At 43.2% G+C, this 25,255-nt stretch overlaps 1 protein-coding gene across 6 annotated transcripts; it reads right to left on the reverse strand.

The window, feature by feature from the left end:
- Nucleotides 1-353: 353 nt before the first annotated feature.
- Nucleotides 354-24,500, reverse strand: LOC121600342 (hyaluronidase Tab y 2.0101-like). Of its 6 annotated transcripts, none has more exons than XM_041928831.1 (8): nt 24,338-24,500; nt 18,846-19,294; nt 15,390-15,682; nt 15,132-15,271; nt 6,819-7,000; nt 5,014-5,215; nt 755-843; nt 354-675 (listed from the first exon to the last, which is right to left on the reverse strand). In XM_041928831.1, the coding sequence occupies exons 2-8, from the start codon at nt 18,917-18,919 to the stop codon at nt 567-569; spliced, it is 1,089 nt and encodes a 362-aa protein (XP_041784765.1). In that variant the 5' UTR covers nt 18,920-19,294; nt 24,338-24,500; the 3' UTR covers nt 354-566. The 6 variants fall into 6 exon arrangements, with proteins under 6 accessions (XP_041784765.1, XP_041784767.1, XP_041784768.1 ...); XM_041928833.1 differs by lacking the exon at nt 24,338-24,500 and adding an exon at nt 20,488-20,522; XM_041928834.1 differs by lacking the exon at nt 24,338-24,500 and adding an exon at nt 20,336-20,443.
- Between the last annotated feature and the right edge of the window lie 755 nt (nt 24,501-25,255).

Genomic DNA, 25,255 nt, shown 5'->3' on the forward strand with positions numbered 1-25,255 from the left:
AATCACACGATGAACCTCCGGTAAACAGTTATTTCCTCCTCATTTCTTCGTGCTTTACGTTTGAATCTGGTATTCTCATCACAAACTATTGCTGTCATTTTGCAAATACCGTCAAAGTCAATCGTGAGGCTAAGGAATTGAAAACATTGGTAGAACTTCATCAAGGGGAAAACATAACTCAGGGCGATTTTAAAGAGTGGACAAGAAAGAGCTTCACTTTGCCTCAAATCTCTCATTCCGACCTGTGTTGCCATCAGCTCATTCCAATCTATGTAGTCGTAAGTCACGATTATAATGTTCTTTATAAAATAAATGCTACAATGAAGGTATCATCCATAAAATGTTTTGTTTGTTTCACATTTTAGGCATATTTATTTCGTTGTATCGTACAGTAAAAAATTGTATAAAAATCCTTAACGAAATCGAACAGTCTGCTTAAGCGTAGACCACCACTTGCTGTATCTTGTTGATGGATCCCCTGGTGGTTGTTGGTTGATTGGTTGGTTGGTTCATTTGGCAAAGACAAAAGAAAGCTGCTTTAATAATTTTACCCTAACGGTGTAGATTCAGGTCGATGTATCTGGAATGTTTTTCACTATGTAGCGCGGTTGCAGCGTGCTAAGCACGGGTCCGAGCGTACTATCCAGGTACGCTTTAAAGGAGGTACATTTTTGCCTGTCATATAGTTTGGAAGGAAAACATCCACATAATGTAGTGAGTATAATTTGATGTTAAAAACAATGGACCAGCTTACCGTGTGTTAAGATCGAATGAGCTGCCCCACAAAATGATACCATCGGATCCGGTACTCTTCATAGCTGCGAGTGCATTGATCCAGTCGCTCTGGAATAAATGATATTATGAACAAAGAGGTAATATTATAAATTAAGTGCTGTGTTCAGTTGTAATGCTACAAGTCTTAGGAATATTAAAAAAAAATCTTTTTAATTTAATCATTTCCATCTTCTTTGGTGTAAGAACCATTGTCGGTTACGGCCAGTCTGTACGACAAATGGACCTGCTTATTAGTGGGTTGTAGATTTCCAATAGTAGGATAGTCAGTCCTACGTATGAGTGGGGAGGCATGGGTCATATAGGGCTTGAGTCCATGACGGGCATGTTGCTAAGTTGTACGACTAAGTTGAAAACTAATACCCTAAAAAAAGCTAAAAAACGAACAGTGGATCCTCTTTCAGCGTCTATTTAAAGGTTAATAAGGGATTTCGAGAAACAAAGCGGTGTTTAATTAATTTTGGAATACAATAAGACATTACCCTACTACCAAGAAATGGTTGAAAGGATTATAAAACACGACAGAAAACCCCGTGTTAAAAATTAACACAGCTGTTAATCGGAAGATTAATTATCTCGACTCATTTAGATGCACATAAATAACAAAACCACCTTTACAATCTTGCCAAACCGAAGAAAAACGTCTAACTGCTAATGACAATTAGTAAGAAAAAGGTATCATGAACCAAAAAAAAACAGCAGCAAAAAGCAGAAAGAATAAAGTCCCCATTGAATTGAGATCTAATTTGCAGCGTTTCGCACCCGGTTGGTTATTCCGTTTGACAGTGACAGTGTGCACGTGCTCCGGAGGAGTTGCTTAGGAGTTTTGCGAATTAAAAACGAGCCGGTGAAAATGGAAGGCCAACAAAATGAAAATTGGACACTCTGTGCTGTGAAAAAAGTGCAATTAGAAATTTGCATTTTACCTCCGGAGCTTAGCAGTGTGACACAAATGCGTCATTTGCGCACGAAGAGAAAGAGAAACTCGGATGGAAAGCTTTTGTTAGTCCTGACCTTAGGGAAATAATAATGAAGTTTTTTGCACTCTTTTCTAACAAAAATTGAAGACTTTCTTTTGGTGCCTCACCGTCTACTTTTGGAAATGGCTCATAGTTTTGTGCCCGATTCGCCCTAGATGTTCCGCTGTGATGTATCTGTATCGCCTCTAACTCTTAGGGTCTTGGGAAAAATCGGCATAAATTGTCCCAAAACACAAACAAGACGCAAACGACAGTTGAAGCAAAGTTTTGGGCGAAATGTTTATCACTCGCAGCTCTGGTCAGCTCACTCAATTTCATCAATCTTCCAACGGCCAAAGTGCCGGTGTGCTGGCGGTGTGATGATCTTCGAAGGGATGGGAAGCAAAACAAGAGTCAATCTCTTCGAATGCAAAACACGCGAAGCAGGGAAAAGTTACCCGAACCGGCAGCAGGGAGCAAAAATTTAAACTTGATTCGTTTGGAGGATGGAAAAATTCGAAAAGAAATAAACATCAACTGCCAGCACAAACACAGCAAAGTCGAGCGCATCGGAAATGGGCACAGAAAAGGAGTAAGTCAAGTGAAGTGTCTCGTGTTGGTTGTCGTCAAATATCAAGATTGTTTTTTTTTGCCTTGTTGTATCCCTGTTTAGATGGGGCTTGTTTGCGAGAAGATTTTTCCCAACTTCGTCTCCTTTTTTTCCTTCGTTTGCCACATCAATTCCACTCTTTCGAGCGCAGTTTCCAGTACGATTTCTCGGAAGTCGTGCCGTTGCGCTGTATTTTTTCCACACCATCGCTAGTCAAAAGCCGTGAATAGGGAGAGAGGGAGAGAGAAAGCGAGTGGCTTTGACCGAGAATTTCTCAAGTTCAGGCGCAATCTCGCGGGACAGTGGAAAGTGGTAAAAATAATTAAAAAGTTCGCCCATAGCGCATCCAGGCGCGTCGTCGCTGAATCGTTGATATCAGCTGCTGGGACGGACGCTGGACGAGCCTGGACATGGCTCCATGTTTTTTTTGTGGATGTTTTTCCCCCCTAGAAAGCAACACAATCCACGATTCCGTTAACCGGAGGCTGCATAAATAACAACAGCCACAGCTCAGCCATTGTGCCGGCAGGAGACTGATGTGATGAGCATAGTCGAGAACATGGAATACCGGCTTCCATATAATGAGCCCTGTTAGTGGGCGCCCGGTTTTCTTCATACTGGTTGGAAGGCTGTCTGGTAGGATTTTCAATTGCCCCAATTGCATGCTCCAATGCCGTGATATCAGGCATACGAATGGACGCATTCGGGAGAAAGCAGTTATAAGTGACTTATTTCGAAGAACAAGCGTTATTTCAACGTTCAAGCGTCTTAGATGTCACGATATTTGTCAAATTGAGTTTGAAAGATCCGAGAAATGCCATTGTGCCTGTCTGAAGTATTCCGTACATCGCTTCTGAACTTGAGTATTCTGATGCCGATGATTGCTGCAAATTAGAAAAGTTTCTTTTTTCCGTAATGTTGATTAGGCAAAAAAGAGTTCTTGCATCTTGGATAATGCATAGATTTAGTTTGAGAATCTTTGAGTTTGAGTGTTTTGAATGATTGGTCTTTGACGAAGTCTATCATGATTCAAATGGTACTCTTTTCAGAACTCATAATATAGAATATTAAAAAACAAACTCACGAAAAATGAATTTGCTGTAGATAAATTGAACAAAAAGCAAAAAGTAAATGAAACAAAATACAAATGATTGTTATTCAATTTTTTGTTGGTAAAATGAACACATTGTTTTCTGAAAAGATCATGCTATTTGTTGAATCAAAACAATGAAATTACGATACATTGTTTCAAATACAATCGGAATGAATGCATAAACAAAAAGAAAAACGAACAAATTTACATTTTTTCAATGTCACCAAACTTTACCAGCAACTCTACAACTACGACCACCGGGTCGCCGTCCCGCCCTTCACACCGCCGCTAAAATCGGAAACTTGGCGCTTCTGCTTTTGCTTTCCGTAACTTTTAATGCTTATCATATCCCCGTTCGAAGGATAGCGGGATGTTCTTGATACGCCACTCCCGAGAGGGTAATTGAGTTTGGTGCAAGTTTCCGGTGACCTTAATCAAGGGTTCTTTTGCTTGGCACTCTAATGCAAACTCTCTTGCCGTCTGGGCAGCCTGCTGTAATGTATCAATGTAACGGAACGAGATGAAGAAGTAAGGAGAGCGTTGGTAGGAGAAGCCAGCGTCAAGAAAGCTAAGAAAGCAAGTGTATCTTATCCGGGCGAAGAAATGTCGATAAAAGTGCAGTTGCACTTCCGGTGACGATACTTTGCGCAACAGCAGTCAACAGTTTCGAAGAAGCGAGCCCGGCGTAAACTTTGTTACCGCTCTTTTTAAGCGCTTGCCGAGTTGCTGCTAAGGTTGGGACTATTTTCGGTTTGACTTTGAGAAAAACAAACCCATTCTGTTGTGCGCATTGCGAAGCGTTGGAAAGAGGATGTCCCGTCACCTGTCAACCCGTATCAGGTGTTTTATTTCCATCAAACGTAACATGCGGGAGGTTGGTCCCAGGAGTATCAGTCTGCAATTCCCAATTTTGTATGCTGATTCATGGGCAAAGAGTTACAGAAGGGAAACAAAATCTATTGGACAGATAATAATAATTCAAAGGATAGCGTTCATTTTCAGGTGTCTGTTCACTGGAGCGAACATGAAGTGGGACATGATAACGTCTGCCATCTAATATTCTGCCACTGTAGGATACTCCATCTCGAGGATTTCGAATGGTACCAAATGTCACACATGTTACTCACGTATGCAAAATAATACCATCCGTTCGTGCTTCCTTCTTTCCGGTTTGTTTTCCGGAGTTCACTTCCCAACTTGGGACATAGTGTTTGATCAATATTTATGCCGTCACAAGTAATGCCACGCAAGCGACTGCAGCAACAAGTAGTTACCGAAACTTCTTACTGAAGGATGTAACAGTCACGCATGCATGGGGTGTAAACTTGTTGATATCCGTAAGTTTCAGGGTTGTTTTTTTAAAGGTTTGTATGGTTCCGCTCCGACATCATGTATGAACCATTAGTCGGCACTTGGTGTGCTAGAAGTTTATTTTTACCAGTGCTGTTTACTTGCTCTTTAGAACCGAGCGTATGGCTCGCTGAAGGCGATGAACCGATCGTTCTTGAAGATGAAGTTTAAAGAAAAAAAGAAACTAACGAACTAAGAGTCATACTTACTTCCGTCAGGTACTGAATGGAGTCGGTGTAAACGTAGCGTAGATAGGTCAAAACTTTGCGCCTTGGCTTGGTGCGCTGCGCCACCCGGACGGCTTCTCGGACGCGTCCCCGTATTAGCTGCTCCCGTTCGCTTGGTGATAGCTTTTCCCGCAGATAGACAGATGGGAAGATGATGTCCGATCCATCGAACAGCCACATGATGCTGTGGAGGAAGATATAAAAAAGGATACGGCATAAGGTTTTAAACTCCAGAATGGTCGTTTCTTCCAATGTTATGAATCGGATAGTAATACTGGGTTACGACTTCCTTATGTTCCGCAAACAGCTATTCCAATTGAATTGAAAATATATTATCATTTACGTTTATTTTGCTCCACAAAAAAGAGCCACGGTGTGTAACAGTTCACGATAGTAAAATAATAGTGCATGCAATAATAATCACTTCCTCTGGACTACATTATTAAATGAAAATGCAGTATAAAATCTGAACATTTAAAGAAATGTTATCTTATTATTCAGTCCAATATCACTTCAAATGTTAACAAAAGTGATTGATGCTTGCTTTATAGAATGATCCTTGCTTTACAGAATGAAGTCTACTACTGCTACTATTTAGCGTAACGTCCTACGCGGACATGCCGGGCCTGTATGGGCTTTCGAGACTAAATTCATTACCACGCAGCCGGATAGTCAATCCCTGCTACGGGGGGACGGTCCAATATAGGGTTGAACCCGTGACGAACATGTTATTGAGTCGTTCGATTCGACGTCTGTAGCACAGGACCGCCCCGTGAATGAAGTCAAAATAATTGATTTTGCTGATCTGTTAGCAATCTATTTTTTTAATAATTTGTCCTCGATACATATATAATATAGGCTCTTGAGAAAACAGGCTACAATTAAAGCAGAATCAAATGATTTGGAAGTTAAGGTACAATATCAAAGTGTTTCCAGATACTATATGGAACCAACTCATTCCCTAAAACCCTCGAAGTTAGCATTTTAAGTTGGTGGGTAAAAAAATGATATTTTACAACAGCTTCCCAACTCCCTGTTCACTATTCGCTTTGTTCAATGTATAGCAGTTTTCCATTATTCCATCAAGAGTAAACACTTTAGTGCACATCTCCAAACATCTAAAAGTACAAAAACCGCCACCTGGTTTACAAACTCCCTGCCAAAGCTCCCACGAGAAGGAACAATAAAGCAATCCATTTACACCGTCGTTTCTTCACACTACAAACAAACAAAGCAACAGAAACAACAAGCAGTCTTGCGTCGTAATTTGCAGCTCCGGTGTGACTCTCGGGTGCCGGGAGACGAAACTCCCACCGTACCCCGCATTAGAAGTGTTGAAAGTTGACGATAATTTATTAATTCCTCCCGCTCGGCCGATTTTCGGTATGCCAGGACTGCTGGTGGCAGCCTGATAGTCGCCTGCGGGGGAGGGTGGAGTAAAATCCCTTTGCGGGTGGAACACTATCGCTTTTCCGAGCTACGGAACATCACCTAACAATGGGCGATGTAAGCCAGACAGAACCATTTTCGTGAAAGGATTGGAAACGGAACCGGTTGCTGTTTCCGGCTGGGGAAGAAAGCGAATAGCAACGGCTCGTCGCCCTCATTCGCAGTCTGTGTTCGAGCTTTATCCTTTTTTTGGGGCGCCATCGCTTAGATACCGTTGGATGCTGTGTGAGTGTGAACTTTAGAAGTTTGGTGTACTAGGTGTTGTTTTTTGGTACCGTGCGGTGAGGTCGAATGGTAGGCGAATGGTTTCGGACAGTGGTCTTGCGCGTCTAAATTACCGGTTGTTTTCTCGCTGCACTTCCGGTGAACAGTTTTCCGAGCGAGTGCTAGCCGCACCGTTCATGTTGAAGCAGTAGGGAAAGGCATAGTAACCCCAGGCCGCTTGGGGTCGTCGCTGTTTCGCTAGCAGCAGCGTTTGCTCCATAAACTCGCGCCCTGTTGCTTCGAACCGACGGGTCGCCTGGGGAAAGAGAGAAAGAAACACGCCGTGTGAGTAAATAAATGAAACGGAACGAGCAGACGAACACTGGCGCTGGAACGTTTTCCTCTACTAAGAACACTCTGCAGGACACTACTTCACAGCTACTACAGCACCTAAAACTCTACATCTAAATCGGCCATAGTAGCATAGCTTTTTCGGTCAGTGGTCCCATCCCGGGGGAGAGATTCATTTTTTTCTGAGCCTTAGATTCGACCGGGAACGTACTGCTGCAGGTGGTTACCATATGCTCTCCGGTATGTACAAGGTTCTGGGGATGGGTTTGGTTTTGACCGAACCGGTCAGGATAATATACGACCCAGGGACACACACTGTACGTGGAAGGCCAGTACCAGCAGGACTCAACGTAGTATCGGGTACTGTTTTAGCGTTATTCTTTAGAATAAGACAGCACCCAGGGGATGGCGAGGTAGACAGCAACTCGAGTCGACAATTCTACCTTACTGCACCCACGAGTTATTGTGTGGAACGGGCGAGACAATGCTGCCCGTGCTCTAGGCTCACGTTGCTTTCGAGAAGCGATGCTTGTTTGGTATCGTGGTGAAATATGGCCACCGGATGCTTGAGCTTCTCCGTGTACGCCAGCTGCTCGTGTCTATGCCTTTTTGCCACTTGGCCTTTTCTAGCACCGTGTAGGTCAGGTCAACGGGAAGACCTTGATTTGAGACAATAGAAATTTGCTTCCACCAGAAACAGGGAAAGAAAAGATAATGACATTTTAGTGGTTGACAGTTAGCAGCAGGACTTTGCATCGGCTAGCATGGTCGTCTCGACGAAGGGACCGTGTAGAGAACGACGGTAGCTAATGGTATTCATACAGCAGCAACATTCTTCGCAACTGAGAGAGCGCAAGCAACAATCTGTCTGCCGTTTTGCCGTTTCTATTTGTTCCTTTTCTTCCACTTTACCATCTCTTTTTGCCCTCTTAATTGCATGGCGGTAAGCGTCTGAGGTTATTTTGAAAATGTTTTCAATGGTGCAGCAATTATAGCATGTCTTGTGGGCGCACCATTGTGATGTACTTAAACCCATAGCAATACAATGGTCTGTTTGGAGGGAATTGATTTACTCTTTGTGTGGTCGAGCCACTGTCGTTAAGGGGGTTTGCTGTTTGGTTGTGGTTGCTGTGCTATCTTTGTGGATATCGAAGCGTTTGTGGAGCAGCTTGTGGCAATCAACGCTGCAATTCTTTCGATCTTCATTTATTTGTGATATTTAGGTTTTTAAGGTTGTCAAAATATGGAATAATTCGAGTTATTTTTTGCAAAGGCGCTTAAAAAGTAGCTTAAAAACAGTTTGTTGTGGTTTATTTAGGCAATGTGCATAACTCTAGGCGTATCGTGTGAGGGATATCCTTTTTTTTTATAAATGTATGCAATCCATGTAGCATCACGCCTAGAGTTATGCAATTGTCCAATGATTGCTGTAATGCAGGGAGCCTTCGAATTTTAATTAAATCATACTTTTCAAGAGAAGAATGTTTGTGAAAGGGGTATTGACCATTCAGTCAATAGACCAATTTTGGAACCAAGGTAAAATTGCATACCTTTAGGCGTTTAGTTGGATACATTGGATATATTACTTTTTACGGCATTGATGCAAGGACAATCCTGTAAAGTGTTTAGTTCTTTCAGGATAAAATATTATGCTTGAAAGCATTTTGCTTATCGGTAGAAAATAAACATCATAAGTTAGATAATTAATGATATTCAAACATAAGTGTAATAAACAATCTAATAAGGCGTTGATTTTCATTAAATATAAAATTCCTAAGATAAAAGCATTGAGTTATTCAGTAAATGTAACCGTCACTATGCTACGAACGAACCGGACATAACACTCCTGTAATAAGTTCTAGTTAATTCAATTGGTAGTAAAAAACAACGTATCTTTGATCTCGAATAGAGAAGATAAAGTAGAAAAGTTCCTCAAACTTTGTACACCATCTACTGTCGGAAATAAAACCATACCCGAGGTGCTTTAGTTTCTTTCTCTACCAAACTCTTTCGGTCGTACTATATTTTTCAGTTAGATGTCACCGGAGGTGATTCACAGGAGCAATTTGCACAGTTTCTGATGAGCTTTTGCTTCCTTGCATGAGTGCCTTTTACTCTACACATCGTCGGTATAAAGCACTCCGCTTCAACCTGCCCCAAAAGCGTTGACTCTTTGTACGGTTTGGAAGAGTTTTTCTTTTCCCTCGCCCCTCCTGCAACAGCACCGACTCCCTGCCGAGCAATAAAACTAATATCGTAAAAGATATTAATTAAGTTTTATTGGACTCCCCGTCGGTGGTTTTTTTGCTGAGTGTGGCGGAGCGCGGCGAAGGTGATGGCAAGAGACGCATACGAAAGGTGAAGCCTGGCGCATAAAAAGGGGTGGCGCTGTTTGGGAAAGTTTTGCGCCCAAAGTGTGCCGAAAGAAAATGTAGAAATCGTAATGAACTGGGAAGAGTGGGGATATTGAGTGCCAGCAGACGAACGTCCCCGTACAGCGTTTATGAAGTGTGCATGGGGGCCTGGAGGAGCGGAAGTTCATAAACAATTGTTAAGTAAGTGGGAAAAAGGTCAAAGTGTGTCCTGCATTGAGGAGCGTTCGCACGGCTTCGATTGCATTTGCCAGTGTGCGGTATCGATTTGTGGTGTATTGATGTAGTTAAGAAGTGGTATGGCATTTTTTTTTTGAATATCTAATGAGAAAATAATGTTTTCACTGGTAAGCTTGAAGATTTCAAATCAATCATAGCTAGAGTAAGCTTATGCCGGAATGCTCACTAATGATACCGCGACACAAACACTCTAATTATAGGAAAATATTTCATTACACAGCCCAACCGACTGTGGTTAACGGTGTGTTGGGGGCACATTCCATCTAAATTAAACGTTGTCTGCATTCCACTACTCTGCTAAACAAAAATTGACCATTTTCATCCAAACCACAGCAACGTCAAGCGGTTTTGTGAAGGAACCCAAATCACTTTGCACTGCTGCAAAACTGCCCAGCGGAACGATGGCACAAATTGCATACCAGCCAGGCGAATTTACATTCATGTCCATGTTGGTTCGCGGTTTTTCCTTTTCTTCTCGCTAGTTTTGTGGTTTTCCTCTCCAGTGCTTGCGCCGCTGTAATTTGGCTTCCCCGTGTTGTGCTCCAGCAATTTGAAAACCATCCTGTCAAGTTTGTCTCGTTTGACAGTTGTTTCCCAGTGGAATGGACAGTTGGGAATAATGGGAAAAGAATGGCGGCGTGACAAAGAAAGAGTAGATCGGGGTGAAATTGGTCCGATATAAATGACCATTTATCAGTGGAAAAAAGAGAAAACAGGGCGAGATAGAGAGCAGCAGGTAGTGAGAGATAGATACAGAGGCATAGAGTTAAAGGAAACTACAAGTATCGACTATGTGTCATCTACAGCAAGACCAAACCAATATTCCTTTTAAAAAAAATCGCTGGTCCCTTGGTTCACGCTTAACTTAGTTGTGATGAGCAGCATAATAAAAATGTGAAATTCGTCATGCTGTCATTTTGTGATAGCCTTGAACTTTTCCATCGATCCGGTCCCGCAAATTCAGGAGCGAAGGCGAGCCAATTGTATGCTTCAATGAACGGAATTAGAGAAGTTTAGCGAAGTAGCTCAGTGACACAGCAGCAATTTGCTTCCGAAACTTCACAGCCGTCATTATATACTTTGTGAAGGTGATAAATACATTCAAAGATAAAGTTGAAGTGGTAAGAAAAAGTAAAATTTGTACTGAGAATGTTCAGAGCAGTTTTGTTTGTAGCTACGGCATGTTTTACCACCTGTAGCATATCTGCTATACAGAACTTATTATAATACACACTATCAGCTATAGACACATTGTAACACACTCCGTAAAGTCAAATCACATTATTGCAACACAGTCATTATATTGCATCAGCAAATCAATCCACTCCATAGCAACATACCTAGACCATACCGTTCATAGAAAAAACCATTGAGACACATTTTATCGAAAACAACCGAATCGCGCAGCATAAGCAATTCAAGCGTTACTGCAGCAAAGCAGACGCATAGCAACTTATTGCTAAAAGCGCAGTGTAGGCAAAGAGCAACGAACGCACTCGTTCTTTGGCTAGAACAGTTGAAACTTTCCAGAACCTTTGTAAAAACACTAAAAGTGCAGCATAGGCACAAATTGATAGACACCTCACTTCCGATACAATGTATAAATTGCACCTCATATCAATAACCTTTAATTAGGACAAAAACACATTCCAAAACCAAATGTACGAAACTTATTGAGTATAAATAAAACCAATTCCGACCGTGGCAGGTCAGATTCGTTCGGACTGCCAAGATAGGACGTTACACTTCCTAATACTTCGCCTTCCAACTTATTTCAAGAGTTTAGTTATGTCCCCCTACCCAAGGTAAGGCTTCTAAACTCCAACGTTTCCAGTAAGGGAAACCTCCTAAAGGTTTCTATGATCGCCTGGACGATCAAGTGCTGAAAAGTCCGTTCGATCGATGTATTATTCCACCTCGGCTCATGTCAGTAAAAACTGACCTACCGCAACGCTGTTCGATGTACAGTATGTACCGTACAGGCCACTACCACATTACACACCGTTTGTTTTTAATATGTTAAACTGGTTTCAATACTCATCGTAGATAATTTTCTCAAAGTGTGTTTTGAGAATGTGAAAGCTTTTCCGCAATTCTGAGATTATTTGGTGGATAGTTTACAACTTTTAAATTATAAAAATGCTTTCTAAATATTTGAGCGTCGAGAATTGTTGTGCGTGTTTATAAACCTAAGTATTGTTTTGATTGAGTCAGTGTGCATTGAATTGTTAGTTAGTTCAGACCTTCCTTTGCATGTTCGTGCCAAAACGGAAAAATGTTGATGCTTATGCTAACGAATCATTCTAATCCAATAATCGTATGTTGGTCAATTATGTTTTTGTATGCTTTTTTTAGATATCCTACACTCAATTCCCAATTGGTTACCGGCTCTGAGCACTCTCTACACCGGCAAAGGATAGGCTTTGTTCCTGGATATTCTGTTTTTTTTCTTTCCTTTTTAATTCACCCCCGAAACCGATCAATGTCCGAACGATTCACTCGTCGACAACGATATCCGGCACGGTCTGTCCGGTACTCTGGGGAGTCACCGGCGTCCGGGATATGATTTTCATTTTCCGGTTTATTAAACTTTCCCTGCTACCTTGGATGCCATTCTGTGTTGCCTACAGCGACCTCAGCCACTGTCCAGCCAGCCTGTTCGGTTCGGATTAAGAAGCGCTTCCGTCATGTTTCCAATCTCGTTGAACAATGTTAGACGATAGAAATAGGAGGGAAAAGAGCAGACAAAAAAACACGAGCGAGTCTCGCCGGATTTGGATGCGATGGCACAGCAAGACATGAATTTCCAATGACAACGCTCGGACAGGGAAATGAAAATCTACATTTGTCACCTGTTCACGAGGAAAAAAACCGGTTCCATGATGCATGTCAAAACCAAACCCGTTGCGAGGGCCGGTGTGTTTGACAAAGGATGCTCTCGTCCAATGTCATTGAAAAAGTGAATCTAATATGCTTACTAAATTAATACAAGCTTTTTGCCAGTTTGCAGAATAAAGCAAAGGCAAAAAAATATCCTTACAGCTAAATGATTCGCAGAGCTCCTAAACGGTTCCCAAATGAAGGAATGGACGAACAATTGGTGCTTACCGAGCTGACTATGGCAAATCCTTCCCGGAACGTAACGGATTCGTCGCTACACTCATTCTTTGCAACCGTTTGGCCAACAGAGCGGAATCGATGAGCTGTAAGAATGGGAAACCGGCTGGGGCATTTAAGGGACAAAAAAACCCTCAATCTACTTTCCGGGAAACCGAAAAGACTAGATCCTTGTGCCAGAAATCGTCTTCGCGAAAATACTCACTTCGGCGTGGGGGGAAAAACAAGGGAACATGACAACTGGCAGTGGATGGACTGAACCAGTCGGTAAGGCAGTGCGGAATAGAGAGATGAATTTATAACGAAGCCTAAACAACTTATCGTTGCTGTCATCGTATCTTGTCCGTGCGTCCCATGAATATATTAAGATGGGGGCGTATAGCATGGTTGCCGGAACAATTAATTCCCCGAAGGATTTTTCATGCGTGGTTGACGACAGGCGAACGTTTCATTGGATAAGTTAAGGTTTAAGCTTAGCTAGAATGGTTTCACTTGAAGCTACATTCAGAGAAACAAAAGTGTGAATGAGTGTTGATGTGAAAAAGCAAGTAAAATGCAATTTAGTGTTGAGGTTTAACGGTAAGCGGAATGGTTAGTCCAGCATATATAAAAAGGGTAGAGTAATCCCGCAAGGGACCTTGCACTAGAGTAGGACCCCATGGTCAATTGACTATGGAGTCCAGTCAGCTAAACACAATTTGTTAAAATCAAATGTTGGAATAATCCAATTGAATTTTGTATTTCCTTCCATAAAATTACTTTGACCAATTTTAGTAAAGATGAAAAATTAATAGAAAGCCACTCAATTTACTTCTGAGTGGTAAGTGCCTAAATCCGGGTTTTTGTTATATTCTACTACTGTGGTACTGTGCAATAAACAATAAGAGAAAAAGTAATACAAAGGAGGAAATATATAGATGTGAAAAAAAATATTTTGCCTACATTTAGGCGCTACTTCTACCAATCTCTAAACAGCGCACGAAGAATGTCATGTATTTATGTAGCGATTCTTGTTATCAATAAGTTATCATAATGTTTAGTGTTAGCTTTTTATATATTATAATATCTTGTTTATCTTATTGTTTCTCTTGCACATCTCACCAAACCTACAATTTTAACTTTTGAACCTAAAAAAAAAACTATGTAAAATATTGCTGAAATATTACTCAAACCTACAAATATTACTATTAGCTTATTGACGTAACTCAAGGTATAATGGTATAAAGTTTGAGGTAGTAATAGCTCCACTATCTATTTCACGCATCATATTATTGAGTATCAGGAATCCCGTATCAGGACAGGATATAATTGATTGCCTGCAAAACGGTCAACTCTTTGGAGCACAACCTTTTATTCATGCTTTGTGCTTCACTTTGCCTTTATTAACAAAAAACTCTACTTTAGCAGCTCAAAATTTCACCCATCGGTAAACCAATTCATACTACAACACATTAGCTGCAGGCTATTTTAAGAGGATGGCGCAGAAAAGGATCCAAGCAATGTGGACAACCAACAACGCTCGTTACCGTGTTGCGTGGGGCAAAAACGGATCGACACGGTAAACAAATCACCCCGGGTACCGAAAAAACCCAAGCCACTGGTTGGGTCACGCATGATTTCCGCATATTTATGATGGCGGTGAGTTGGTTGAAAGAAATGAAGAAAAAAAAAGACCCTCCCCACCTGCTGCTACCGTGCCTTTGTGCATTCATTTATTTTCCACCCCGAGAGTGAGCGGGCGTTCCCGAAGGTTGAACCCTTACCGGCCACTTACCATCATGACGTCGCTGATAATCGGTTTTCTGTTGAGGAGTGTGATTGTTTTTTTGTGTGTGCTGCTTTTACCTCCATCCACATCCCTTAAGATCTGTTACTGGCGTTTATTGATCTTTTTGGAGGCGAAAGAGATCCTGTGTAAAGAGTGAAACGGTTCAGGCAGCCCCTAAACAACGGAACGCCCCAACCGATCCCGATGGCTTTCTGCACTTAATGCAGCAGGAAAGGCTTTTTGTTTTTTTTTTGGCAATTATTTATGGCAGGAACGGAAAAGCTTCCCAGAAAGCCCGAGTCCCGATTATTGAACGAGAAGCTGGACAAATACATTTGTGGCTTTTTTCCGTTTTGCCGCTCGTCAACCAAAATGGACTCTCGGAGGAAGTATCCTGTTTTCTCTACTGCTTTATGTTTTCCACTTTTTCCACCGCCATTACCGTGAAACAGAGAGATTGGTCACTGTTCAAAGGGTTGAAACCTTTTCAAAAAGCTTCCCCAGTAATGGGTTCGCTTTGTATGGGAGCGCTTTGTCGTCGCCGCTGGAGACGTGGTGGTATCGTTTACCGAAGAAAAGCAGTTAATCTGTTTACCTACCTCCCGTTCGAGATGGTTGCCCGACCAGTACGGGTGTCGTTCGCGTTCGATCTTGACCGACAGATCCTTGTACGGTTGGAGCGAGCCAAAGTTCTGCCGGTAGATGGGCCGCCAGGACTCGAAGTCGATGATGCCGATACCTGGAAGGTGTTTGGAAAGGTCAAGAAGTGGCTGACAGCGGTTGCTGGTTGGTTGGCAACGGGTTGCCCGTTTGTTGTCGTAGGGTTTTTGATGGGTAGTGTTTTCAAAGCAACGTACCGCTGAAATTGCGATCCGGTATCAGCTCGTCCAGATGGCGCTCGAATATCTCCAGATGCTCGGTCAGGTTGCCCTCCTGCGGCACACCACCGTTACGCTTGTAGAGCGTTTTGGTGGACGGTTTCTCGAGCAGGGCCGGGAACTTGCCCGGATCGTACAGTATCGAGACGGCGTTGCCACGGAAGGTATCGTTTCGGTTTTGCACGACCGAGTACGTCCGGTTGACACTGCTAAACTCGAAGCCAAACTGGTTGCACATGAAGGTCGGTATGTTCCAGTACACTTCGAATGATCTGTTTGAAATGCAACAAAGAAAGTAATGGAGAGAGTATTTTCAATCATATAGTCTGTTTTGTAAAGTAAATAATTTGTTTATAGCCTGATATGCTTTGTCCTGGCATATGCCGTCAAACCGCGTTGATTGACGAATAATTAATTAAGAATTTTATTTGACTACTTGTCCACACAAACTATGGAGTTTTGTCAGGACGTGTTAACAAACCATTTTTTCTTTTCAAAGTTTCAATGAACTCTCTATTTCAACTTCATTCTTGATTGATTCTTTTGCATAAAAAACTTTCCATTTAGTTTACTTATAATTGGAAATATAAAAACACAATGACAATTACCATTGCATACCTTCAGGAGCTCATCAATGAGTGAGGGAATTTGTTTAATAATAATTATAGTTGAGATAGAATCAAACTATTTTTATTTCCAGACCAATTAAGACTTTTAACTATAAGAAATATGATATACATGATCTTTGTTTTTCTTAAAACATCACCAAATACATTAGAATCTATTTTTTTAATTTTCGTGGCATTTTTATTGTTTTGTTCAACGGTTGATTTGTTTTGTACATGATACAAGAAATGCAAAAAATAAATACCACCATAATATATCATCGTCAAATCGGAACTACACAATGTAATTATGTTTTCCTTATGTAAAACAAAACAAAACAAAGATAAAGTTGACAAAAAGGCCAATAAAACTCTTGGTGTGTAGTTTTTCAGGCAGCAAAACCGAAAGTTGGAGACGACAAAAACAAAATTCGGACGAAAAAAGTGTTGTAAAAGGTAGATGCACATGTCCTGCACGCAATGCATCCGTTTTCATGACAAAAAACGATGGAAAAATTACTTAATTTTGAGATCCGGCATGACCATTCCCTCGATGACCTAAAAAAGCTTTCACCAGCCGCCGCCAGATGCGCTAGTGGAAATAAAAATTACACTAGCGAGTACGGACAATGTCGCCCGGCCTTAGTAATATTATTATTATTATTATTATTATTATTATTATTATATTATTATAGTCAGATCTAGCCAAATAGGATGTACTGAAACTACAGCCACAGGTCCAAAAGTCAACAAGTACGTCAGTAATTGATAAAAATTAAAAATAAATCACAATTTTATCGAAATCAGGTAACAATTGAAGTTGATTTATTGAGTAATCCAATTACCATTAGATGCATAATTCATTTTCACATCCAAGTAACGTCTAATAACTGAGCTACACGCATTTGATTAACTATTTAGACTCTAAAGATGGTGGTGGACTTGCTTGAAAAACTTTATCATTCTACACAAACCACTGCAAATGTTTCGAAAGCTTACGAACCAGTCGGAGCAAGATATTTTAAGCACAGTCTCAATGAATCTCATGAACTACTCCATACCAAAAAAACATTACTATTTTTAGCCATGCAAGAAGCATCAATCTCCTAGGCTTAAATGATGACACCGTTTCGTTTCCTGATGGATGCCAGATTTGACACAGACAACCATGTTTTGTAGGATTTTAATTAGATTTTCTACTCCTTGGCAGGACGTTGGCTGCGTTCGGAGCCAATGCGTAGCCGAAAGGAACGGGTGCATTAATTCATTATTAATTTCGGTTGTTTAATTGTGCCAAATTTACTTCAATTAAGATTCTAATCCAGCGTGCGGGTGCGCTGCTTGCGCACGGCGTCCAAGCCGTGCAGACCACGTGGGCAGTCAAACGGTTGCGGGCTACCAGTCCGGATTGAATGTCGCTAGTGGGCTAGCTAGGTTGCCGTTTGAAGCTGATGGACCTCCCACGGCCGCCACCCACGGCCAGATGTTCCGGAAGTTGGCGGTTTTTGAGATTTAATTAAACGCCGGTACCATTGCTCGGTGTGTCTCGTTTCCCCGGGCCGCTCTCGTTAGGCACGGTACACATCAGGCAGAAAGTAAACGGCTCCCTACCCCCCAGTAACACCCGCCCAAAACCCTTAACACGGTACGGCGAAGGGCGAAGAAATTACAATCGACGTCGGTGTGCGTGTGGTAGCACACCAGCCAAAGAACGTTCACTGCCTGCCGGAAGCGGTTAACCTCTAAAATGATAGTGTTTTTCGGGAGGAAGGCTAGCCGAACGGGCCCGAGAGTAGGAAGGCGCACCCGATGATAGGTTTTTGGTCTGACAGTTTTGACATTGTAATTAAGTGGCGTTAGTAAGTTCTTCCCCTTCGTTAGCGTGCAGCAGCTGCAACTGCTGCTGCTGGTGCTTCGGGGTACAAGCAAGCCCGGAATCCATTATATATGCAGTTTATGCAAAGCATTTCCAAACTCGGAGGTGGTCTACATTTGTGGCACACGTGATAAGCGAGCGATGATGGTAGCAGGTTCTTGTGTGTTGGCGTGTGTTTCTTTTTTTCTTCGCATTGACTTAGCGCACGGTTAGCGGTTTAGCAAGGGGCGCTTAGCGCAGAGGTGTTTTTACACTAATGTTTTTTGCCGCACAGCGGTCCCCCCAACCTGGTGGTACGTTTCGCCCAAAAGCGAACTATCTATCAACACGCCGTCTTGCTGTTTCAATTTGCACACTGTCACCCATTCATTCTGGGAAGCTGGTAAAGTTCTTCTTCAAATTTCATTCCCGTCTTTCCACACCGTGCATACCGGGTGACATATTGCACTTGCACAGAATCACACACAAAAACAGACAACTTTTGCAGCTTATTCTGGTGTTGCAAACATCAACCACGAACAAGGAGCGCATCTAACAGTGAACTGTGAGTGAATGATGAATGAGACATGATTGAATGAGCAAACCGTGGTTTTGCAATATTTATTCTTCAACATCCCGTGCTACTGGAAATGAAAAGTTAACTTGCTCGGGGAAAATCCGGGCGAGCTAGATGCTGACTGGTTGATTATCTTCCCCATAGTGACTATCGCGCCGAAGTGAGGCGGTGAAAAGGGGCTAAATGGATTTGAAGCCACTGGAGTAGGAGGTATGTTGGCGAAAACAAAATTTTACAGCAGCATCAGCAAGATGTTATCGGTGACAGCTGGCTAAAGTTCGAACTAATCATGGTGAAAAGCTTCGTTATGGTCGACAACAGAGCAGCTGACAGAAACGATACGATAAATATAGAAGGAGAAAAAAAAAACACACACACAGAAATTGATATTGACTTACTTGATTGTGACAAGGTTCTGCAGCAGTAGTAGAGGCATCCATAGCGTAGCTGAACGGGTGGAGACGTAAACCATGTTGGTTGGTGTCGTTTTCGATGGTGCTGATGATGATGGTGACGATGACGATGCTGGTTTTGCTCGGAATTGTTGAAACGATTGTAGCAATACACGGAAAGCGCTAATCACTTACAGCTAATTGAGACGTGTGTGAGATTTCTGCAAGAGATTAGTCCTCCCTGTCCCATTCGCGTTTCACTTCCGACAGCGACACTGCCGCATGTAGAATTTTTGTACCGCAGAACACATATGAGTGATTGCTACTTTACGCAAGATGGTCGTGTTTTCTGCTGGTGGTAGCAATTTCTTGGAAGATTACACTAATAAAACACATCAGATGCACACCGTTTAGCACTATATCACTTCACGAGCTTTGTTTACAACTTTTTGAAGCTAAAAATAGATGAAAGACATCAAGTTTACTACTTCAACCACACCTCTCAACGGTTTGCACACTATCAGACACTTCACAAAGTTGCGAACCACGACCGTATAGCTGCAGTTGACGTTCGAGTATATCGCACATGGAACAACGATAAAAGATACAAAATGCACTGCTGGCAGATAATATATCTTCACACCTCTAAAGCTTCTTGCTTGTCTAGATACTTCTCAAGACAATGGGCCACTGCTTTGCATCGCTACATTCTGATTCATCTGGTTGGTGCGGTAGCAATTTAGCAAATCTCCGAACTACACCACAGCCTGGACGCTACTGAATCACGCACTCACTCACTGCTGGTTCACCCTGATCGGCAGTGGTCGTTTTTGTTGTGATCGTCGCCGTCGTCATCATCGTCATCATCTCCGACAAAGCCATCTCGTAACTGTCAATTCGAATCGCCGCGCCTAACACTCGCACACTCGGGCAGCCGCTGAGCGTTTTCGCATGCCTCGGCTCGCGGACGCGACCATATTAAAAATCCATTAGCAAACGACACACCAAGCAGCACACCGTGGGCGTTTACGCAAAGTAGTCCGATTTTGGGGCCCTGTTCTGGTATCACACGCGCCACTCAAACACTCCGAACGGTGGAGAACAAACTGCGTGACCGCGTTTGCTCGTCGAACTGAACCGGAGGCGCACACTTTGAGCACTCGCTCGAGATCGCGCACTTCGATACCGTGGAGACGGCGTCGAGAACGACGACGCAACGCTGTCTGTGCCGCGCGCGCTTAAAACACTCTCGAAGCGAAGGGTGACAGCAGGGGGATAGAAGAGCGACAAAAAAAGCACAACAAAAACAGCTGGTGCGCGCGCGCGCGATCTAGATCGATTTGTGCGGTTAAGAATCGAGCTTAACTTTGGAGTGGAGGGGCAAAAAAACAACTTGAGCGCGTGCAGTTACTTTTTATTGCTGTTCTGTGCCGCGTTCGATCGTGTTTTATTAATTAAGTTCTACTTCTGACACCATCACTCACTCAATCAAGTACCGTGGAGTGTTGTATGTGTGAACTAAATCGACCTAAACGACGTTTGTGCATAGCACGCGCTGCGAGGTGACGAACTGAAGCGCGCCCTAGATCGTACGCTACTGAGAAGCCACTGCTGTGTGTCACCCTGTGTTGCTACTAGTAACGCTTACCTGCGCACGTTTGCGTGAACTGGTGCCACCAGTTCTCACCTGCGGAAAAGTACACCGCAAACTAAATGAATCGCAAACGGCTCTGCTCGGCGTTGTTTGCACAGAAGAAAGTAGTGTTGTTTTGCATGTCTGTCATTGGGAGCCGCTAAACAAAAAACAAGCGACCCGTGTTTCACGCGCACAACGATAACAAAAAAACAAACGGCAGCGCACCGTTGCATGCTTTGTCGTAAAGGTTTAACAAACACAAAACACAAAAACGCCCCCTCTACTTTGTCTGCTGACGCTCTGCCTGCTGCCAGTTTATACTTCCGCGTGGTTCGGCGCGGGTGTGCAAGCATCGTGGCAGCAAGTATGGCGGTATGGTCAATGCGGAACGAGATACGGCAGACGAGGCCCGTTTGACATTGGATCGAATCGTTTCAATTAAAAGATAGGACTTTGCACGGAACCTGCCAGCTGATGGTAGACAGTGAGCTACATTCATCTGGTAGAAGGAAGTGACAGCAGCGCGTTAGGACTTGGCCGGAAGCATCCGAAGCATCTTCGGGCGGGGAGGATATTGGAGTTCATTCCTTCAAGGTAGCAGACGGTATCTAAAACGGAACCTGGCACTGCTCTTATCTAATTAAAAGACATTCTATCTGCCTATCTCAAGATAAACAGTGCAATAACTGCACCACCCTATCAGTGCAATCAAAACCTCCTGGCAGCTTATCGCCGGTGACAGTTGTTATCGTTCTATAAGTACCGTTCAACGTGCTGCGGCCGTCGACGACGGCCATCGGCGTTCAGGTTAATCTTGTGTAATTAAAACCCTCCCATTGCACGTGTATTGCGTGGTCAGTCTTTGGAACTGCTTCAATCAGGTGGAGACGACACATCTGCCGATCAGATGGGATCATGGTGAAAGCTTAAGTCTTCAGGGTGTGCTCTGTTAAGCTACGGGGGCTTAGGTGTCTACTGATTGGAGAATGATAAAGTAAACAGTCCGAACATTTGCCGCTGAAGGCAGAATGCAGCAGTTGTCACGCATTGTTCACAATCTGTCTTTTTGTTTGATTGGTATATTTTTTTACAATTTAAGATAAATAACAATTGCTTTGAGAAATTCATAGTTATGTCCTAGAAGAGGTATAATTTGAATAAATGTTGAAATCCTCGTACCTTGCACTAATATTGCACCACATTTCCAAGAAAGCGCTGCAAAAATAAAATATCCACAACCTGCAGAAGCATTGAATGCAATTAAAATGTACTTCTCAAGCTTGTGCTCTCTACACTCCTTTTTGTTTGGTTTCGTGCGTAAAGCTATTCTTCAGCTGTGCTATTGTTATAGTTGTTTTGCCGTTTTTTTTTATTCGAGCTCACAATATTTACCCTTACAAAGCAAGTCAAAATAGCGTAACCTTCGCTGCATCGCCTCTCGGTGCCACCCATAAAGGGAAAGCATTTTCACGGCAGCCTGAACCTTATGGAAATGGATAGCAGCAGGAATGCAATCAACCGGCGGCTGCAAGCAGAACAGCAGCAAACAGCGCGCTCGGGGTGCTAGAGGTGCAGTAAAAAAAAACAACGAAAAAAACACGAAACTTACCCACGCTGAGCTGCATTTTCAGCCTGGCCGACTTGTGGTGTACAAACAAAAATCCGCATCCCTGCCAGCACCAGCAGCTTGGCGTGAGGGAAGGGGCTGCAAAAACAACAACATCCACTTGGGGCGGGAAAAAGCGCAAGCGGGGCCATTAGCTTCCATGCACGATTCGTCTTTTGCAGTATCTTTGCTTCGTTTTTTTTTTTCTTTATTTACTTAGAGTGCCTTTTTTATATTTTATTTTGAATAATTCAACTCCCACCATAACCGAAGGCGACTGACTGCGATGCTTCCGCGAATGTGCCGCTATGCAAAATGGGAAGCTTTCTGTGAACTGTAGAACAGCGAGATGGCTTGCACTAAACCCTGAGCGCGCGAGAGAGTGAGAGAGAGAGAGCGTGATGCTGCTGTGGGGTCGCGTAACTACTAACCTCACAAAAATGCAACCTATTCACCGCCTACTCAACTTCCGGGCAACCTTCGGTGGAGCACCACTGAAATGGATGACTTTATTCAAATTGGATCCGTAAATATGATTACAATCGATTGCATCGGGTGCATGCATACGGCGAAGTGTAAGCTTTTGATGATTTGACACTGCACAAGGTGGTGGATGAAAACAGGGGGGGGGGGGGGGGGGGGGGTGAAAAAAAGTGCGATAAATGTTGTGCATCGGTCCGGTGTCACCGAACCGCGCTAAGTGTTTATGCGTTTCCAGATAGTGTGTTGGGGCATGAGGGTAGAGAGATTCTCCCGCAGAGTGCACGCTCAATTAGCACGCGGCTGGGGCAACGTTGCGACAAGTTGAAAGAACTTTATAGTTATGGAGATGAGCCCGGCTGTCAACTGTCGTGTTATGGTAATGAGCGGCAGCATTACCAGCCCGTTCATTACCGTCGAGGAAGCCCGGCCCGTTGTAAGCACTATCTGGCACACGCCTTGCTAAGCGCGGTAAACATGGTTGCGCTTGTTCGGATTAGCGTGCTTTTAGTTTCGAAATGAAAAATTAAAAATAAATGCAATCGAACTGCATCATTTAACTATCCCAAAGCAAAGCTGTCACCTATTTATCAGCTAGTGCCGCGTTTAGTCCCATCTCCAATTGGAATAATTGACGTAAATTGGTACTCCCCACTAACAGCGGAGCAAATGCAATGGCACGTGGTGGTCCGGAATGAAATTTCGTTAAGTGATTTATCTACCACAAGCACACATAAACACCTCAAAATTAATTACTACTGCTGGTAACATTCTGTGGTGGCAACCGGCGGGCAACCCCGAAAAGCTTGGCTGCGTATTCGAACGTGTTAGCGCAAATTAACTGACACGTGCCGTGCCGGGGACCGGGTTTTCAGCATTAATTGCTACAATCAGTTGATTAGATGTCCGGATTTTCCGGTTTTTCGCCCGGTGTTTGCTAGTGCCAGTGGCAAAATATGTGTCAAAGCAGCACAATTCAATTACACTGATTGAGTGCTGTTTTACACGGTGGGAGCTCCTGGACAGGAAATGCGATAAATGCGGTGTTTTACGATGCGGTTGATCGTTTTTCCGGCAAATAAAGTGGTTTATTTTTAGGTTTTTAATGCGACAGTACGTGCTTCTAGAGCTAGAGGCGAATTTATACTACAAAAAACTGTGGATGATTTGCTTTCCTTTTTCTGTTTTCTTACTTGAGAAATATTGATGCATCTTTCTTGTTAAATAAAATAAAATATCAATTATAGGTGCACTTTTTGCTGTGTTTCATTTTCTTCTGCGTTTTTATCTCGTTTCATTAACTATTTAATGCATTTTGACACCTGCAGCTCTTTCGGCATGCAGCGCTACGTGCCGTACCAGGAATTCTTCTGACATTTTCTTTTAAATATTCAACAAAAGTGTCCGACACGCCGGGCTGTGTTCTGTTCTGTTTTTCAAACTTTCATATCCGGTTTTACATAAAGCAAGCGGTATCATGAATATCCCATCCCATGCCACGTCCCCTGCTCCGTAGGAAAGACCTTCATCCGTTCCCACTGCAGCCAGAAAGAAGGTTTATCCCGGCTTTGTACCACCGACTGGGATGAATTATCCATTTTCCGGGATAAAGCAGAAACACACAACCAGACTGCGGCTATCCGAATGCGAGTTAAATCCGAAACCGTGTAACAAATAGCACAAATGAAGCTACACGAAACGGCAAAGAAAAAACCACCTCACACACAGCGCTTTTTTATAACAGCAGCAAATCTCCGTTCACAGAGGACACACTACCTTCCTGTTTCGTTCCGATTGGGAGATGGTGAGTTTTTGTCATATGACGTCGATTTCCTCTACACACAAACACACGCGCACGCGGGCAGCGCACGGAATCGAAACTGGGACTGGGCCGTGGCTGGAAAGCTTTTTCCTCACAACAGTACACAACACTCGCGCCGCACCAACCGCAACCGGGAAATGAGCAGGATGTTCGGTGTCGTTTTATTATTTATAAGACTAGTGCTAGGGCACAGCGCTACAGTTTCAAGTGCGTCTGGCTGCAACTGGCAACAGGGTGGGCAATGAAGGGTGGAAGGTGCTTCCGCTCCGACCCGAACCGGATTCGAGTGGCTCGATTGGTGGAGTGAGCAGGCAAAAGAGCCAATCCGGTTACAAGCCACCACCGACAACACACCGAACAGCACGCCATCAAGGTCCCGGTCCCCGTTTATGTGCAGCCGGCATTTTGGGTGACGTTCGCTGCGTTCGGGCATGAATGCATGACACTTTTCCACGTTGATCCGCATCCCATCCCTTCCTCATACTCTACCGTCCCGATCGGGTCGTTTAATTCCGTACCAAGAGTGTGTGTGTGTGTGTGTTTGAACACGATTGTTTTTTTTTGTTCCTCTTCTTTGCTCCTGCAACTATTTCTGCTTAACTTTTCCCCTGGAGCTTGCATGTTTTGGAGCAGGTTTTGGTATGGTAATGTTTTGCAAAAAAAAAAAGAAGAGCCGGGTTTGTAAAAACACCCTCACTTAAACCTCACATAAACACCCACTCAAACCACCCATCCGCACACAAACCCCCTAAACCCAGCACGCGAGTTTTGGAATCGGTAGTCATTTGCAGTTTCGGTCAACTGCAGCACGGGCATGTGCAACTTCGAATGAGCAGCAATTTGTTTTGTATGTGGCAGTGTGTATTTTTGTA

Source organism: Anopheles merus, chromosome 3L (genome assembly GCF_017562075.2).
Source record: "Anopheles merus strain MAF chromosome 3L, AmerM5.1, whole genome shotgun sequence".
In the NCBI taxonomy this organism is placed as follows: domain Eukaryota; kingdom Metazoa; phylum Arthropoda; class Insecta; order Diptera; family Culicidae; genus Anopheles; species Anopheles merus.

Excerpts from the sequence above, each read along its gene's own strand:
- LOC121600342 (XM_041928831.1), bottom strand. The coding sequence starts at position 18,919 with ATGGTTTACGTCTCCACCCGTTCAGCTACGCTATGGATGCCTCTACTA. Across the intron at positions 15,272-15,389 it reads ACCGGATCGCAATTTCAGCG|GTATCGGCATCATCGACTTC; the intron begins GTACGTTGCTTT and ends AACACCTTCCAG. Across the intron at positions 7,001-15,131 it reads GCAACCATCTCGAACGGGAG|GCGACCCGTCGGTTCGAAGC; the intron begins GTAGGTAAACAG and ends CTCTTTCCCCAG.